General features: G+C 42.1%; 1 protein-coding gene across 6 annotated transcripts in view; it reads left to right on the top strand.

The window, feature by feature from the left end:
- The window catches only part of osbpl8 (oxysterol binding protein-like 8), a 419,660-nt gene that overhangs the window by 301,483 nt on the left and 102,163 nt on the right, over window positions 1–16,014 (top strand). For all 6 annotated transcript variants that reach the window (XR_009645711.1, XM_060839573.1, XM_060839571.1 and 3 more), the window contains 2 exons: window positions 12,163–12,347; window positions 15,668–15,749. Coding sequence is in view for 5 of the 6 variants with exons in the window: in XM_060839573.1 (XP_060695556.1) it covers window positions 12,163–12,347; window positions 15,668–15,749 (267 nt within the window). In the remaining variant the exon portion in view is untranslated. The remainder of the gene's footprint in view (window positions 1–12,162; window positions 12,348–15,667; window positions 15,750–16,014) is intronic.

The raw sequence follows: 16,014 nt of genomic DNA, 5'->3' as shown, positions 1-16,014 counted from the left end.
TACCTCGCTAGCCCTACCTGTGAGCTTTGTTTGCGTCAACAAAATCCACATTGCCACTTTTTCAAATGGAATGAAAAAAGCTTCCACATCCTTCTTATCAAATTTAGGCAATGCTTGAACACACTTAACCAGTTTCCCATTGGGCTTTCGCCCACCATGGGTTTGCTGATCCCCACTCTCTCTCCTCACTAGACTTGCCTTCAGCCTTCATCTTTATCCTTTTAAGCTGACTTTCCTTTTTAAATGTCAGTTTCTGAAGCTCAAAAGCTCTCTTTTTCTTTCTTTTCTCCTAAAGCCTCTCATTCTTTTTCTTTCTCTTCTGCTTTTAACCATAACTCAAACTGTTTCATTTCTGCTTCCCTTTCCTTATCTCTCTAACTCTAACTTAAGCTTCTTCATTTGCAATTGAAATTTGCTACCTCTCCAGATTCTGATGGTTTCTCCAATAAGTTTAAATGCTGTAATTATTTCTCCTTTCCTCACAGAAGCAAGCAGTTCCAATTCCAGCTTGTCTGCTAATTCCTGCAGCTTGGTCTTACTCACCTTCTGCAAAACTTCAATAGTCACCGCATCCACTTCGAGAAAACTTGTGGTGACTGAAAGAGCCATTACTATCCCAAGCTTTGACTCCCCAACCAAACCAACAGCCGAAATATAGACACTAGCCCGACCAGTCGCTGCTTAAAATCCTGTGAAGAGTCCCCAATCTGTTATGGACTAGGCCAGACCACTCAAAACATTCTTGAGCAGGCAACCCAGATCATAACTTTGCAATTTGTTTCGCTAAGTGTACATTGAAAGTTATGAGGAGTAAACTCACTAGGTTGGCTACCATGTTTTAGAGCAGACAGAAATTTATTCACAAACTTACACAATGAAACACAAAGGACAGAATAAAGAACCCCTACCGAACTGTCTATCCAAACTAGATGTAATTCTGCTGTTCCAAATATAGACAGTAGACAATAGGTGCAGGAGTAGGCCATTCTGCCCTTCGAGCCAGCACCACCATTCATTATGATCATGGCTGATCATCCTCAGTCAGTATCCTGTTCCTGCCTTATCCTCATAACCCTTGATTCCACAATCCTTAAGAGCTCTATCCAACTCTTTCTTGAAAGTATCCAGAGACTGGGCCTCCACAGCTTTCGGGGCCAGAGCATTCCACACATCCAGTACTCTCTGGGTGAAGAAGTTTCTCCCTAACTCTGTTCTAAGTGGCCTACCCATTATTTTTAAACTGTGTCCTCTGGTTCAGGACTTACCTATCAACGGAAACATGCTTCCTGCCTCTTGAGTGTCCAATCCTTGAATAATCTTATACGTCTCAATCAGATCCCCTCTCAGCCTTCTAAACTCAAGAGTATACCAGCCCAATCGCTCCAATCTTTCAGCGTAAGATAGTCCCGCCATTCCTGGAATTGACCTCGTGAACCTACGCTGCACTCCCTCAATAGCCAGAATGTCTTTCCTCAAATTTGGAAACCAAAACTGCGCACAATATTCCAGGTGCGGTCTCACCAGAGTCCTGTACAGCTGCAGAAGAACCTCTTTGCTTCTATACTCCATCCCTCTTGTTATGAAAGCCAGCATGCTATTAGCTTTCTTCACTGCCTGCTGTACCTGCATGCTTGCTTTCATTGACTGATGTACAAGAACATCTAGATCTCGTTGTACTGCCCCTTTACCTAACTTGACTCCATTGAGGTAGTAATCTGCCTTCCTGTTCTTGCCACCAAAGTGGATAACCACACATTTATCCACATTAAACTGCATCTGCCATGCATCCGTCCACTCACCCTAGCCTGTCCAGGTCACCCTGTATTCTCCTAAATCCTCCTTACATTTCACCCTGCCACCCAGCTTTGTGTCATCAGCAAATTTGCTAATATTACTTTTAATACCTTCATCTATATCATTAATGTACATTGTAAAAAGCTGCGGTCCCAGCACTGATCCCTGCGGCACACCACTGGTCACCGGCTGCCATTCCGAAAGGGAGCGGTTTATCACTACTCTTTGTTTCCTGTCAGCCAACCACTTTTCAATCCATGTCAGTGTTTTGCCCCAATACCATATGCCCTAATTTTGCTCACTAACCTCCTATGTGGGACTTTAACAAAGACTTTCTGAAAGACCAGGTATTCTACATCCACTGGATCTCCCTTGTCCATCTTCAGAGTTACATCCTCAAAAAGTTCCAGAAGATTAGTCAAGCACGATTTCCCCTTCATAAATCCATGCTGACTCTGACCTATCACGTTACAGCTATCCAGATATGTCGTAATTTTGTGCCTTATAATTAACTCCAGCATTTCTTTCACCACTGAGGTCAGGCTAACTGGTCTATAATTCTCTGTTTTCTCTCTCCCTCCTTTCTTAACAAGTGGGACAACATTAGCCACCCTCCAATCTGCAGGAACTGATCCTGAATCTATAGAACATTGGAAAATGATCACCAATGTATCCACGATTTCTAGAGCCACCTCCTTCAGTACCCTGGGATGCAGACCATCAGACCCTGGGGACTTATCAGCCTGCAGACCTAACAATCTCTCCAGCACCATTTCCTGCCTAATATAAATTCCCTTCAGTTCAGGTCCTTCAGCCACTATTGCATCTGAGAGATTGCTCATGTCTTCCGCAGTGAAGACAGATCTAAAGTACCAATTCAACTCTTCTGCCATTTCTTTGTTCCCCATAATAAATTCACCCGTTTCTGTCTTCAAGGGCCCAATTTTAGTCTTAACCATTTTTTGTGCCTCCCCTTAGGATCTTTCTTCCATTTTGGAATGAACCGATCCTGCACCTTCTGCATTATACCCAGAAATACCTGCCATTGTTGTTCCACTGCCATCCCTGCTAGGGTATTGTACCATTGAACTTTGGCCAGCTCCTCCCTCATAGCTCCATAATTCCCCTTATTCAACTGAAATATTGTCACTTCCGATTCTACCCTCTCCCTCTCAAATTGCAGATTGAAGCTTATTGTATTATGATCACTACTTCCCAATGGCTCCTTTACTTCGAGGTCCCTGATCAAATCTGGTTCATTGCACAACCCCAGATCCAGAATTGCTTTCTCTATTGCTATACACGAAAGTCTCACTAAGCAAGCCCCCTTAAAACACCGTTTTAAAAAAAGGAATAAAGGCTTACAGATGGGTTAAAGTTAGAAGGGCAGAAGAGAGAGAGCTGTTCACACAGTCCACTGCTGAACTTCCAACTAGTTCTGGACTGAACTGCTCAGCTAGAGAGCTGACCACTCCCATTCCATTATACAGGTCATTTCTAAAACTTTGGCCTGAAGTCTCATCTGTTTATTTATAAACAAAAAGACCTCTCAATCCCCTTTAATCTCTGTACCAAACTTGTCTATTTAGAGCCCGGCCCATTTACAATCCCTTTGAGAAGCATCAAGGACACCGTATCCTTGAGAAAATGAACAGCTTTTAGAAAAAAGGGACCAGCTTTATGACAAAGTATAACAGAAAATAATTAGCTAACAACTACTTACAACTCCATTCTCCATACTACCTTTTACCTTCCCCTTCTACAATAATAGTTCGATAAAACCCCCCAATTAAGATTTACCAAAAATTCAAATTTCGAAACCAGCCAGCTGTCAAATCTTCTCCTGTCTTCTCTTCTTCTTAAGGATGATGTTTCACAAGTCGCTGATAGATAAAGGTATCTTTAAGAGAGCTATTCTGTGGACAGCCTGCATGGGTTGGTGGCTTGGCAGTTCTCTCTCAACTGTTCAGCTTTTCCCAGTCTTAAATCCTTAAAGCATCAGATTGTGTCATTGGCTTTTAAGATTGTCAATATACTCAATTTAAACTTGATTGGATTTTGGTATTGTTGGGGTATAATTTAAACTGATTGGCCGAATTTGAATTTGTTTTGTCATCTCCAGGCAACCCAGCTAATCTAGCTTTCGACCAAATGTTACATTATAACCTTATTCAGAACACTTGGTGCTGTGTTAGGTAGTTCCGCTAGCTTTTAACTCTCTTAAAGGTACAGTACCCCTTACACCTTCATAACACCTCCCCTCTTAAAAGAAAGAACCATCATAATGAAAAGATGGCTTCAGTTTTTTCTAATCTTTAAACTTTTTACCCTAACATACAAATAACTTTAATATAAGTTCACCTTAACTTTTGCTCGTATACCTATACGTGTGTGTGTGTGTGTGTGTGTGTATATATATATTATATATATATATAAACATTTTTAAAAATTAAGTAAATACAAATCTCATCTAAACTTTATCAGTTAAATCTGCAATTATGCATCTGCGATTACATTCTTACGACCCGCAACATGTACGATTTTTAAATTTAAAGTCTGTCACGTAAGACTCCAACGAAATAGTCACATATTCTTGTCTTTAAAGCGATCTAAGAATGCAAGCGGATTGTGATTCGTGTACACAACCATTTCTGACACATTGTTTGTGACATGCACATTGAAATGTGAAAGGTCAGTACCAAACTCAATAGTTCCTTTTTGATTGTGGAGTATTTCCTCTGGTGAATGTTGATCTTCTTCGAAAAGTAACCAATTGGCAGTTCAATCCCATCCTCATCTTCCTGTAGGAGTACAGCTCCAACCCCTATGTCACTAGCATCCATGGCAGATTTTAAAACTGGTTTGGTGTTTAACATAGATTTCAAATGGTCGAATAACTCCTGGCATTGTTCTGTCCATCGAAACTTTGTGTTCTTCCTCAGCAAATCGGTCAACAGTGACACTACACTGCTGAGGTTTGGAACAAACTTCCGATAGAATCCACTGAGATTCGAAGCACCTCTTTCTTTGAGGGTGGTCGTGGAAATTCCTCGATGGCCTTTGTCTTAGCGTTCCGTGAGGTTAACCTTCCATAACCCGTTGTTACATCCCAAGAACATCACCTCTGCTTTCGCGATTTCAGTTTTGTTTAATTTTATACCAGTTTTGCTTCTCATAGTCATTCAAAGAGCTCTATCAACTGTACCATGTGATCTTTCTGGGACTTACTAAAGATCACTACATCGTCAAATACTGCACTGTTTGTTAATCCAGCCACAATTCTGATAATGAGTCTATGCAACGTGGAGGGTGTGTTCTTCATTCCAAAGGGCATCTTTTAAACTGATATAAACCATTTGGAGTTACAAACATTGAAATATCTTTTGCCTGTCAAAGGTACCTGTTAGTAACCACAAATTAAGTCCAACTTGGTGATGTAACTGGTTTTCAAAGTTTGTGAGAAGATTTGTAGCTCGGGTGCTCGTTGTTGTGGTTCTGTTCGCCGAGCTGGGAGTTTTTGTTGCAAACGTTTCGTCCCCTTTCTAGGTGACATCTTCAGTGCTTGGGAGCCTCCTGTGAAGCGCTTCTGATTTCTCCGGCATTTATACTGGTTTGAATCTGCCGCTTCCGGTTGTCAGTTGCTGTCTGCTGCAGTGGTCGGTATATAGGGTCTAGGTTGATGTGTCTGTTGATAGAATTCGTGGATGAGTGCCAGGCTTCTAGGAATTCCCTGGCTGTTCTCTGTTTGGCCTGCCCTATAATAGTGGTGTTGTCCCAATCAAATTCATGTTGTGTGTCATCTGAGTGTATGGCTACTAGGGATAGCTGGTCGTGTCGTTTTGTGGCTAGTTGGTGTTCATGGATTCGGGTTGTTAGCTGTCTTCCTGTTTGTCCTATGTAGTGTTTTGTGCAGTCCTTGCATGGGATTTTGTACGCTATGTTGGTTTTGCTCCTGCTGGGTATCGGGTCCTTTGTCCTGGTGAGTTGTTGCCTGAGAGTGGCTGTTGGTTTGTGTGCTGTTATGAGTCCTAGTGGTCGTAGCAGTCTGGCTGTCAGTTCAGAACTCTCACTTCATGCCTGAATATTAACTTGAAGGGAGTGAATTGAGTAGATTTGTTTGGGGCATCCCTACTGGCAAATAATACAAATGGGGTTACTTTTATCCCAATCATTTGGGTAATTCTGGCAGTATGTTTGCAACAAGGTCTGATGCCATCTTTCTAAAGTTCCCTGGGATTCAGTATGATATGCACTGGATTTAAAATGCTGTGCACCTAAGCTGTCCATAACCACCTTAAACAGCCTAGCAGTGCAATTTGACCCTTGGTCTGTCCGAACCTCTCTGGATAGCCCATACTGTGTGAAGAAAGCTACAAAGTCCTCTACAACTTTTTTTGCTTTGATACTCTGTAAAGGAATTGCTTTCGGAAATCTGGTGGGCACATCCATTATGGTTAACAAGTACTGGTTCCCACATTTAGTTCTCGGGAGGAAACCTTCACAATCAATTATAACCCACATGAAAGGTTCTTCAAATGCGGAAATTATTACTGCTGGTTTTATTACTGCCTGTGGCTTACCTACCATTTGACATGTATCACATGTTTGGCAAAAGTTAACCACACCCTTGTACATTCCAGGCAAATGAAAATGACTTTGTACCTTAGCCTGAGTCTTTCATACCCCTAGGTGACCTCCTACAGGTAGTTCATGTGTTACCCATAACACCACCTGTCTGTATGCTACCAGCAACACAATCTGGTGCACTTCGGCCCATTTCTCCTCTGCACTAACCTGTCATGGTCTCTGTTTCCGTATTAGGATTCTATCTTTCAAATAATAACCTTTTGGAATATTCTCTGCCTTCTTTTTGGAGTAGGCATCCACATATATATCTTTGATCATCTTGAATTGCAGTTGCAAGTCTCTTCACCTTTCAGGACTCAACACTTCTGTCTGACCCTTTGCCTGTTCAGGTTTTTCCTGCATCATTACATCAAACAGGGTGTCTGCTAACCAACCCTCAATTCCTTCATCTTTCTCTTTACTTTTCACTTCAGGCTGTGACTTATGATAGTAGGATCTGGTTACCACACAGCCTGGGAAAATACAGGGATATTTCTGTTTAACTCCTCAATTTTTTGGTCTTCCTTGGGCTTCTGCACAACAAGAAGTGTCACTCTCACCTTGGGTCCTGCCAAATCATGCACAAGAACAAACTGAATTCGTGGAACTGAAACTCTGTTAATCACTCCCATTGTAACTCCTCCAGTCTTGAGTTGGCACTCCAACCTGATCTTACATAGCGGAATGCTAAATTTCTGTCTACCTATCCCACAAATTACCACACTTTCTGGTAACAGATCAGAAAGAGTACATATTCGCTCATCCCTTATTATCAGCGATTGGTTAGATCCAGCATCTCTCGAAATTGTAATTTTTTGTCCTTCTCTTCCTGTCCTTCCTAGTAAATTTTACCCACAGTGGTGAATTCTTTGTGGAGAGCAGGTACTAACTCCATACCCAGCCCCTGCCAAGCCTGTGCACTGTCCTGCATCTCCTCGGCTCTCCTTTACTACTTTCACTAATGCCACTGGCTTAGCTTCTTTTACCACATCTTTTCCCACAGTGCCTTTCTTAACAACCAGCACTGTGTCTTTGTGTCCCACCTTCTGGCAGTGAAAACACCTTTTCCTAGTGCCCTTCTGAAACCACCAGCACTGTAATTTTCTGTGTCCCAATCCAATACAGTGAAAACACCTGAGGCCTTTCACCTCCTTTTCACCCTCTTGAGCTTCTTTAACACGTAACTTCTTACCAGTGTTCTCTACTCATTCTTTCCAATTGTAGGATCTCCTCTTCTCTCAACTTCTATCCCTCATAGGACGAAATTCTGGCCAGAAGCTTGTCTTATGCACTAACGTGTATTCATCTGCTAATTCTGCTGTCCTTTCTCACTGCCTGAACTTTCTGTTCCTCTGTTGAATTTTCTCTTTGTGTCTTCCCATGTCATCTTTTCTTCCTCTTAGGGCTTATTTTTCACAAGTCACAAATAGATAAAGGTACCTTTAAGAGAGTTATTCTGCGGGCAGTCTGCATGTGTTGGTGACTTGGCAGTTCTCTCTCAACTATTCAGTTTTTCCCAGTCTTATACCCCAAAAGCATCGGATCATGTCATTGGCTTTCAAGATTGTCATTACACTCAATTTAAACCTGACTGGAATTTGGTATTTTTGATTAGATTCCCTACAAGCCCTTTGGCCCAACAAGTCCACACTGACCCTCCGAAGAGTAACCCACCCAGACCCACTCCCCTCTGACTAATGCACCTAACACTATGGGCAATTTAGCTTGGCCAATTCACCTGACCTGCACATCTTTAGACTGTGGGAGGAAACCGGAGCACCCAGAGGAAACCCTCGCAGACACGGGGAGAACGTGCAAACTCTACACAGACAGTCGCCCGAGGTTGGAATCGAACCTAGGACCTTGGTGCTATGAGGCAGCAGTGCTAACCACTGAGCCACCGTGCCACCCTTTGGGATATAATTTAAACTGATTGGCCATATTTGGATTTGTTTTGTCATCTAATCTAGCTGTTCCACCAAATGTTACATTGTAACCTTATTCAGAACACTTGGAGCTGTGTCAGTAGTTCTGCTAGCTTTTAACTCTCTTAAAGGTACAGTACCCCTTACATCCTCGAGCTCTTGTAAATTCCTTGTTGCCTCTAACTGTTGATCCAATTGATCCATGCAATACGATAGGATTCACCACCAAAGACACTTCCTGCAGACATTATCATCAGTAACATGGAAACTGTCCCTAAACTCCCACCTCCAACAGGAAGAGCATATCACTCTACTAAAGGCCATTCTTACTCCTTCACAATCTACAGACCCAGAAAATAGCACTGCCCTTTTTCTCTTTAAAAAAAAGTGCTCCAGGTCTATGGTTTATATTTTTAAAACTTATTTGAGAGACAGATCTCAATAAAACATATAATCAAGAAAGAACCCACTCTGCTCACTACTGTAGACTTACAGTAAGGTTACACTTAAAACTATGCACTTATCTGTTCCTGTGCTGTGAGCTCCTGCTCGCGTGCTACGGGCGTGGGAGACCACCCTCCCCCAGGGCTGTGAAGGGATAATCACTTTGACCTTCTATGCGACAGACTCCTTCCAAAGGATGATGGGTGATCTGTGTAGGATTGCATTGTCGCACTCCCACAAATGCGTCAGGGAGTGCCTGATGACGTCTTCATTAAATCATACCAAGTCACTTTGTTCCCTCATGACAGGGTCAGTGCTGCAGACCAGACAGTAGGATTTGGGAACATTCATCTTTCGCCTCAGCATGGGCACTAATTTGAAGGTGTTGCACACATTGAGTGCCCAACACATGACTTTAAAAAAGAAGTGTCTACTGTACTCTGGGCCTACATTTGCCTTTACACTTGCAGTGCATTCAGAACAGACTATCTTGAAAGTTATATAACTGGTGATGAATCAAGATTTTTAAAATGTATTTATTGTCATGTGTATTTTGTAACAAAATACAGTAAAGGTTGTTGTATAGTGTAGCCACACCAAGTTAAAACACAGAAAAATAAACATTGAATATAAAGGCAGAAATGTCAATGCCCCTTCAATGTCCTAACGTCCAGCAGACATGGATCCCATGGTTTCAGTCTCAAGCTGATATTGACCGTGTCTACTCTGGATCAGTGTTGCTGGAAGAGCACAGCAGTTCAGGCAGCATCCAAGGACCAGCGAAATCGACGGTTCGGGCAAAAGCCCTTCATCAGGAATCCAGCTATCTTTCAGTTGCATTTCATATCCAGAGATGCTGAGTGTTGGCCAGGAACACAGCTTGTGACAAACACCATTGGCTCCAGGTCGCACATCATTGCCAGGTATTCCACCTCCCCGTCACCAGCTTCCATGCCCCTTTACCTTGCACTATGCTGTCTCTTTTAGTCCATTTGGAGACTCACAGTATTGAGATTTGCATCAAACTCCTGCCCTCTGAGCTATGACATTGTACCTCAGTGATGTCCAGACTGATCCTCTGGGCTTCTCCTATGGAAGCCACAGTGTTGGGCCTTGCCAATAAATCCTCCCTTCCCATAACCTGCCCTGGCCTCCAACTTACCCTTTGTTAATCTTACCCCAACCCCCAACATACATTGGGATTTTCCCTGCTAACACCACTCACCATACCTAGCTCTGTTCCACCTCACCATTAACTCCACCCCATTTGGCAGTGATGTCCCTTTTGGCCGTACAAATACCATCCACCCCACTCCCAAAAATATTGTCCTCCTGATCTCATACAGCCCCTAGACTTGACTGACCAGCTACCAGAAGCTGTCTTTTAGGCCTCTGACTGGCAATTCATAATTCAGTGAATGCTTGTGTTGGCTCACTGTTGCCCACTCCCCAGACTGTAAATGGGCAGATCTCCTGACTGTGCCTCCCTTGACTAAACTAAGGAATTTCCAGTCATCATCCAGTTTTTGATATGACTACTGGTTGAATAAATACGCATTGTGCTTAGCACTGAGGTGGCACATAGTGGAGGTGGCACATGTTTCAGTATGCTATTCATAAACAAGTCATTGACGGATATCATGATATGTGATTAGCGTAAAGTGTATGTATATTACTGTTTTAACAGTTACTTAGTGAATTCACTATGACATCCTCCTCATTCAGTGTGATTCCTAAGCTGATTCAAATGAGGAATATTAGATACTGGCAACTTTTTCAGATTTATTGAAACATTACTGTCTCCCTCTCTGGGTGACCCTAGACATTAATAACAAGGGGTACACTAGGAGCTGAAGCTTTAGCTGAAAGTACAGCCCCTCAAAGATTTGATATGGTTCTTGCTCATCAGTACAGCTTTAATGTCATCCACCATTGGCTGCTGTGCTGTCTGAACCCTCAGCTCTCAAATTTCTTGTTGTCAATATTTCTCTTCTACCTTGTTCGCCATTAAGTTGATACTTAAAACCTTTATTTTTGACCAAGCTTTTGGTCATCTGCTCCAATAGCTTTTTTAGACTGAATGTCAAGTTTTGAACACTTGTGATATAACTTATTGCAGAAGTGGTTCTCATTTTGAATGATTGGTAGCAAACTCTTACACAGTCATTAAGATCAATGCCACCATGCTTTAAGTAGAGCTTCAGAGCCTTTGGGATGTTTTATTTCCGCTCCCTGGAAGGGTTAGTCTTTCAGAGTTGAGAGAACAAGACCTGGAGATGTTATAGTATAATATATTACTTGCTGTTTATAAACAGAGCAAGAGCACAAGTCTCTGTTGTTTCCTTTCTATCGGAAAGACGTTGTGAATCGTGAAAGAGTTCAGAAAAGATTTACAAGCATGTTGCCAGGGTGAGAGGATTTGAGCTATAGGGAGAGGTTTAACAGGCTGGGGCTGTTTTCCCTGGAGTATCGGAGGCTGAGGGTGACCTTTTATAGAGGTTTACAAAATTATGAGGGGCGTGGATAGGGTAAATAGACAAAGTCTTTTCCCTGGGGTGGGGGAGTCCAGAACGAGAGTGCATAGGTTTAGGGTGAGAGGCGAAAGATATAAAAGAGACCTTAGGGGCAACTTTTTCATGCAGAAGTTGGTACGTGTGTAGAATGAGCTGACAGAGGATGTGGTGGAGATTTGTATAATTGCAACATTTAAAAGGCTTTGGATGGGTATATGAGTAGGAAGGAATTGGAGGAATATGGGCGGGTTCTGGCAGGTGGGACTAAATTGGATTGGGGTATCTGGTCGGCTTGGATGGGTTGGACCGAAGGGTCTGTTTCTGTGCTGTACATCTCTGTGACTCTATGATCCTGTTTATGGAGGTTTCCATGTACTGCATCACTGCTATGACTCCACATGGTTCATGGAATTCACCTGACCAGCAGGTTTTCTTCCTGTTTGATATGCTGGTGCAGCAGTGAGACCAGAAATTTTGATTCCCTGCATTTCCAAGTTCAACATTCTTCCTTAAATTTATATTTTCCAACTCCTGGATGTTTATCTTAAGAGGTAACACCCTGCCAGATGGATAAATATAATGTAGACGTTGTAACAGAGTGGTGAGTAGATATAATGTGTTTGGTATTCTATTCCGTTTCTTAGGGTGACATTTAATGTTGATGAAATAACTAGAAATATAATGCAAATTTCGAAATTGGCATCAGTTCAATTTAATTTTCAACAACAACAAAAAGTACTATCGACATGTTTACTGCGTGCTAAATTAGCTGCCCAATGTAATTCCATCCCCAGTTAATTAGGGAAATATTTTTGGAAACCTTATTTTCTCCTCTTCTCCCCATTGCCACAAAAAAAAAGACAGGTGAAGATTCTCAGACAGAAGTCGTATCTGAAGAAAACAAAAGTCTGATATGGACTCTACTGAAACAAGTTCGGCCAGGAATGGACCTCTCCAAAGTAGTGCTCCCTACATTTATCCTGGAGCCGAGGTCGTTCCTAGACAAGTTATCAGACTACTACTATCATGCAGATTTTCTATCACAGTGAGTACTCTCTGCTGACTTAAATATTTTGTTTAATTCCCCAGTTTGTACAGGGGAAAGGTATGATGATTTCCCCTTTCCTCACCTCTCAAATGTCCACAACAAAATGCACCTTGAGAACTTTGTCTCTTGTGATGGATCCAAACAGGAAGTTTAAATAAAAAAAGGATAAATCTTATTTTTCCACATGTAAGTGCAACTGACACCCACTCATTCACACCAGATGCGTGTGCAGATATTAAAAGGTAATTTCTGAACATTTAGCATGCACTTAGTTTTCTTGGAGTTTATTTTTTAAAAGTCACTTCTAATTGAGTAGATACTAATTGAGGTGTTGCAGGCGTGAAAGACCCTGTCTCGTGTATTGAAAGAAAATGAAAGTCTGAGGTCTTTTGTGAAAATGTACCCTGGTCCACACCAATCAACCCCAGGCTTCTGGCATTCCAGTCAAAGTTAGCCAGGCTCTTTGTGGTGAAAAACTATAATCTTACATCTAAAAGAAGTAACCCCCTCTTCTCTGTCTGAGGTGGTTTTTTTTTAAGGCATGGTCTTCCTTTCGTGCTGATGAGAGATGACTTCCCTCTAGTTTTCTCATCACAAACTGATCTGTCATAGGATCTTCCCAGATCTGGACCCCCACCCTATCCGTGTAATCCCATATTTCCTATGGCTAATACACCTCACCTTACATCTTTGGAGAGGCTGAACAGGCTGGGGCTGTTTTCCCTGGAGCGTCGGAGGCTGAGTGGTGGGACCTTTACAGAGGTTTACAAAATTATGAGGAGCATGGATAGGGTAAATAGACAAAGTCTTTTCCCTGGCGTGGAGTCCAGAACGAGAGGGCATAGGTTTAGGGTGAGAGGGGAAAGACATAAAAGAGACCTAAGGGGCAACTTTTTCACACAGAGGGTGGTACGTGTGGAGAATGAGCTGCCAGAGGAAATAGTGGAGATTCGTACAATTGTAACATGAGAGGAAACTGGAGTAGCATGGGAAGAGGGGCTTGAAGGCTGGGTGAGCAAGTTTGCAGATGACACGAAAGTCGGAGTTGTGGACAGCGAAGAAGGATGTGGCAGGTTACAGCGGGATATAGATAAGTTGCAGAGCTGGGCAGAAAGGTGGCAAATGGAGTTCAATGTAGCTAAGTGTGAAGTCATTCACTTTGGTAGGAGTAACAAGAAGATGGATTACTGGGCTAATGGTAGGCTACTTGGTAGTGTGGATGAGCAGAGGGATCTTGGTGTCCATTATCACAGATCTCTGAAAGTTGCCACCCAGGTAAATAGTGCTGTGAAGAAGGCATATGGTGTACTGGGCTTTATTGGTAGAGGAATTGAGTTCCGGAGTCCTGAGGTCATGTTGCAGTTGTATAAGACTCTGGTGCGGCCTCATCTGGAGTATTGTGTGCAATTTTGGTCGCCATACTATAGGAAGGATGTGGAGGCATTGGAACGAGTGCAGAGGAGGTTTACCAGGATGTTGCCTGGCATGGTAGGAAGATCGTATGAGGAAAGGCTGAGGCACTTGGGGCTGTTCTCATTGGAGAAAAGAAGGTTCAGGGGAGTTTTGATAGAGGTGTACAAGATGATTAGGGGTTTAGATAGGGTTGACAGTGAGAAACTTTTTCCGCGTATGGAGTCAGCTGTTACTAGGGGACCAAGCTTTAAATTAAGGGGTGGAAGGTATAGGACAGATGTTAGGGGTAGATTCTTTACTCAGCAGGTTGTGAGTTCATGGAATGCCCTGCCAGTATCAGTGGTGGACTCTCCCTCTTTATGGTCATTTAAGCGGACATTGGATATTGGATAAGCATATGGAGGTTATTGGGCTAGTGTAGGTTAGGTAGGCTTCGGTCGGCGCAACATCAAGGGCCGAAGGGCCTGTACTGCGCTGTACTTTTCTATGTTCTATGTAATCTGCAAACTCCACAAAGATAGTTATCCAAGACTGGAGTCAAACCTGGGTCCCTAGCATTGTGAGGCAGTACTAAGCACGGAAATACCATGCCACCTTTGAATTAGTTAATTAATAAGGTACTTCCAAATATTTCTCATCACAATTTCAGTCATGTGACTATATTTTTCATTGTCCACACAGTGGATTGATGGTTTAGAAGCTGCTACATGGTGAAGAGGATTTGATGTACTCGTTTGGCTTGTCCGAGGATGGATGTGTTGCCCAGTCAAAGTGGTGCCCTTCCTTATCTGTATGTAAGGATACTAGTGAGAGAGGGTCGTGTCGTTTTGTGGCTAGTTGATGTTCATGTATCCTGGTGGCTACATTGGACTAAACAGGCAGAAAAACTCGCCACCTGGAGATATGAACATCAACTAGCCACAAAAACGACATGACCCTGTCTCACTAGTATCCTTACATACAGATAAGGAAGGGCACCACTTCGACTGGGACAACACATCCATCCTAGGACAAGCCAAGCAGAGAATTCCTAGAAGCATGGCATTCCAACCAGAACTCTATAAACAAACAAATAGAGTTAGACCCCATCTACCACAACCTGAGAAAAAAGAACAGGAAGTGACATCACCAACCCAAATATATGAATAAAAAGCAGGAATTATCAGCAGTGCTTTGCCCAGAGGCCCACTGAAGATGTTACCTAGCCGGGTGACGAAACGTCTGGAAAAGGAACCTTCCAGCTCAGCGAATAAACTTACATCCATCCCCCATCCATTAGCTGTCTTTCTCTGAAGAAATGCCATTAAGAGTGGCAAATGTGTTTTACTTTTTGGGACAGTAAGGAAATTCGGAAATTATGAAGATCAGATAGAAAATTGAAGCTTAGGGAAAAAAAATCATCATTAACTGAACTGAATGCCAGAAGGGAGTAAATTAATTTAATGACTTATTCCGGCTCCTATTTATTATGTTCTTAGAAATTGAAATCAGCATCTTGAGAAATCTGCCCAGGGTTTTTATGCCCTGTAAGGTTTCATCATACCTTTGGATCATAAATGCTGAGGATAATTGAGTCCTTATAGCCACAGGTCAGCTGAGCATCACCCTCAGAGTCATGAAATCTACCAAAAGTCTCATATAATTAAACTTTCAAGAAACCTTCTCCATATTCCCATTTTGAGAAGTTTCTGCATTAAATCTGGAAACAAAAACCTTTCTGATGTATAATATTGTGATAGTTACCAAAACTTGACTCTTGTACCCGAAATGTTCCCTTCCAATAACTTGGTCTAGTATAACGAGAATCTGAGAAACTTGAAGAAGAGTCACAGTCAGTTATTTTGTCTAATATTAGTCTCAATCAGATTTGGCATGCATCAAGTCTAAGTATTTGTTTCTCCCAGAGCTGCAGCAGAGGAAAATCCATACAGTCGCTTGAAGAAAGTGACAAGATGGTATTTGTCTGGCTTCTACAAAAAACCAAAGGTTTGTTTTTATCAACTAAATTGCTTCAACTCCTTGGAAGAAAAGCTGTATCTGATTAAATCTACCTCTTGTGTTCGATTTGTGAATATTATATATATGAAAAACAAAATGCTTTGAAGTAATATGTAGAGAAAGAAAAGAAATTCATTTAATGCCATTCATGTCATGACATATTGCAACACCTTAGACCAAAGAATGTAATTGATGAGTAATCACAGTTGCTGTATAAGCTAACATGATATTGTTTACGCACTGCACAATCCCA

This window comes from Hemiscyllium ocellatum, chromosome 19 (assembly GCF_020745735.1).
Source record: "Hemiscyllium ocellatum isolate sHemOce1 chromosome 19, sHemOce1.pat.X.cur, whole genome shotgun sequence".
NCBI lineage: Eukaryota > Metazoa > Chordata > Chondrichthyes > Orectolobiformes > Hemiscylliidae > Hemiscyllium > Hemiscyllium ocellatum.
The sequence above is the reverse complement of the archived record's forward strand: the minus strand, read 5'-3'. Positions and strand labels throughout refer to the sequence as shown.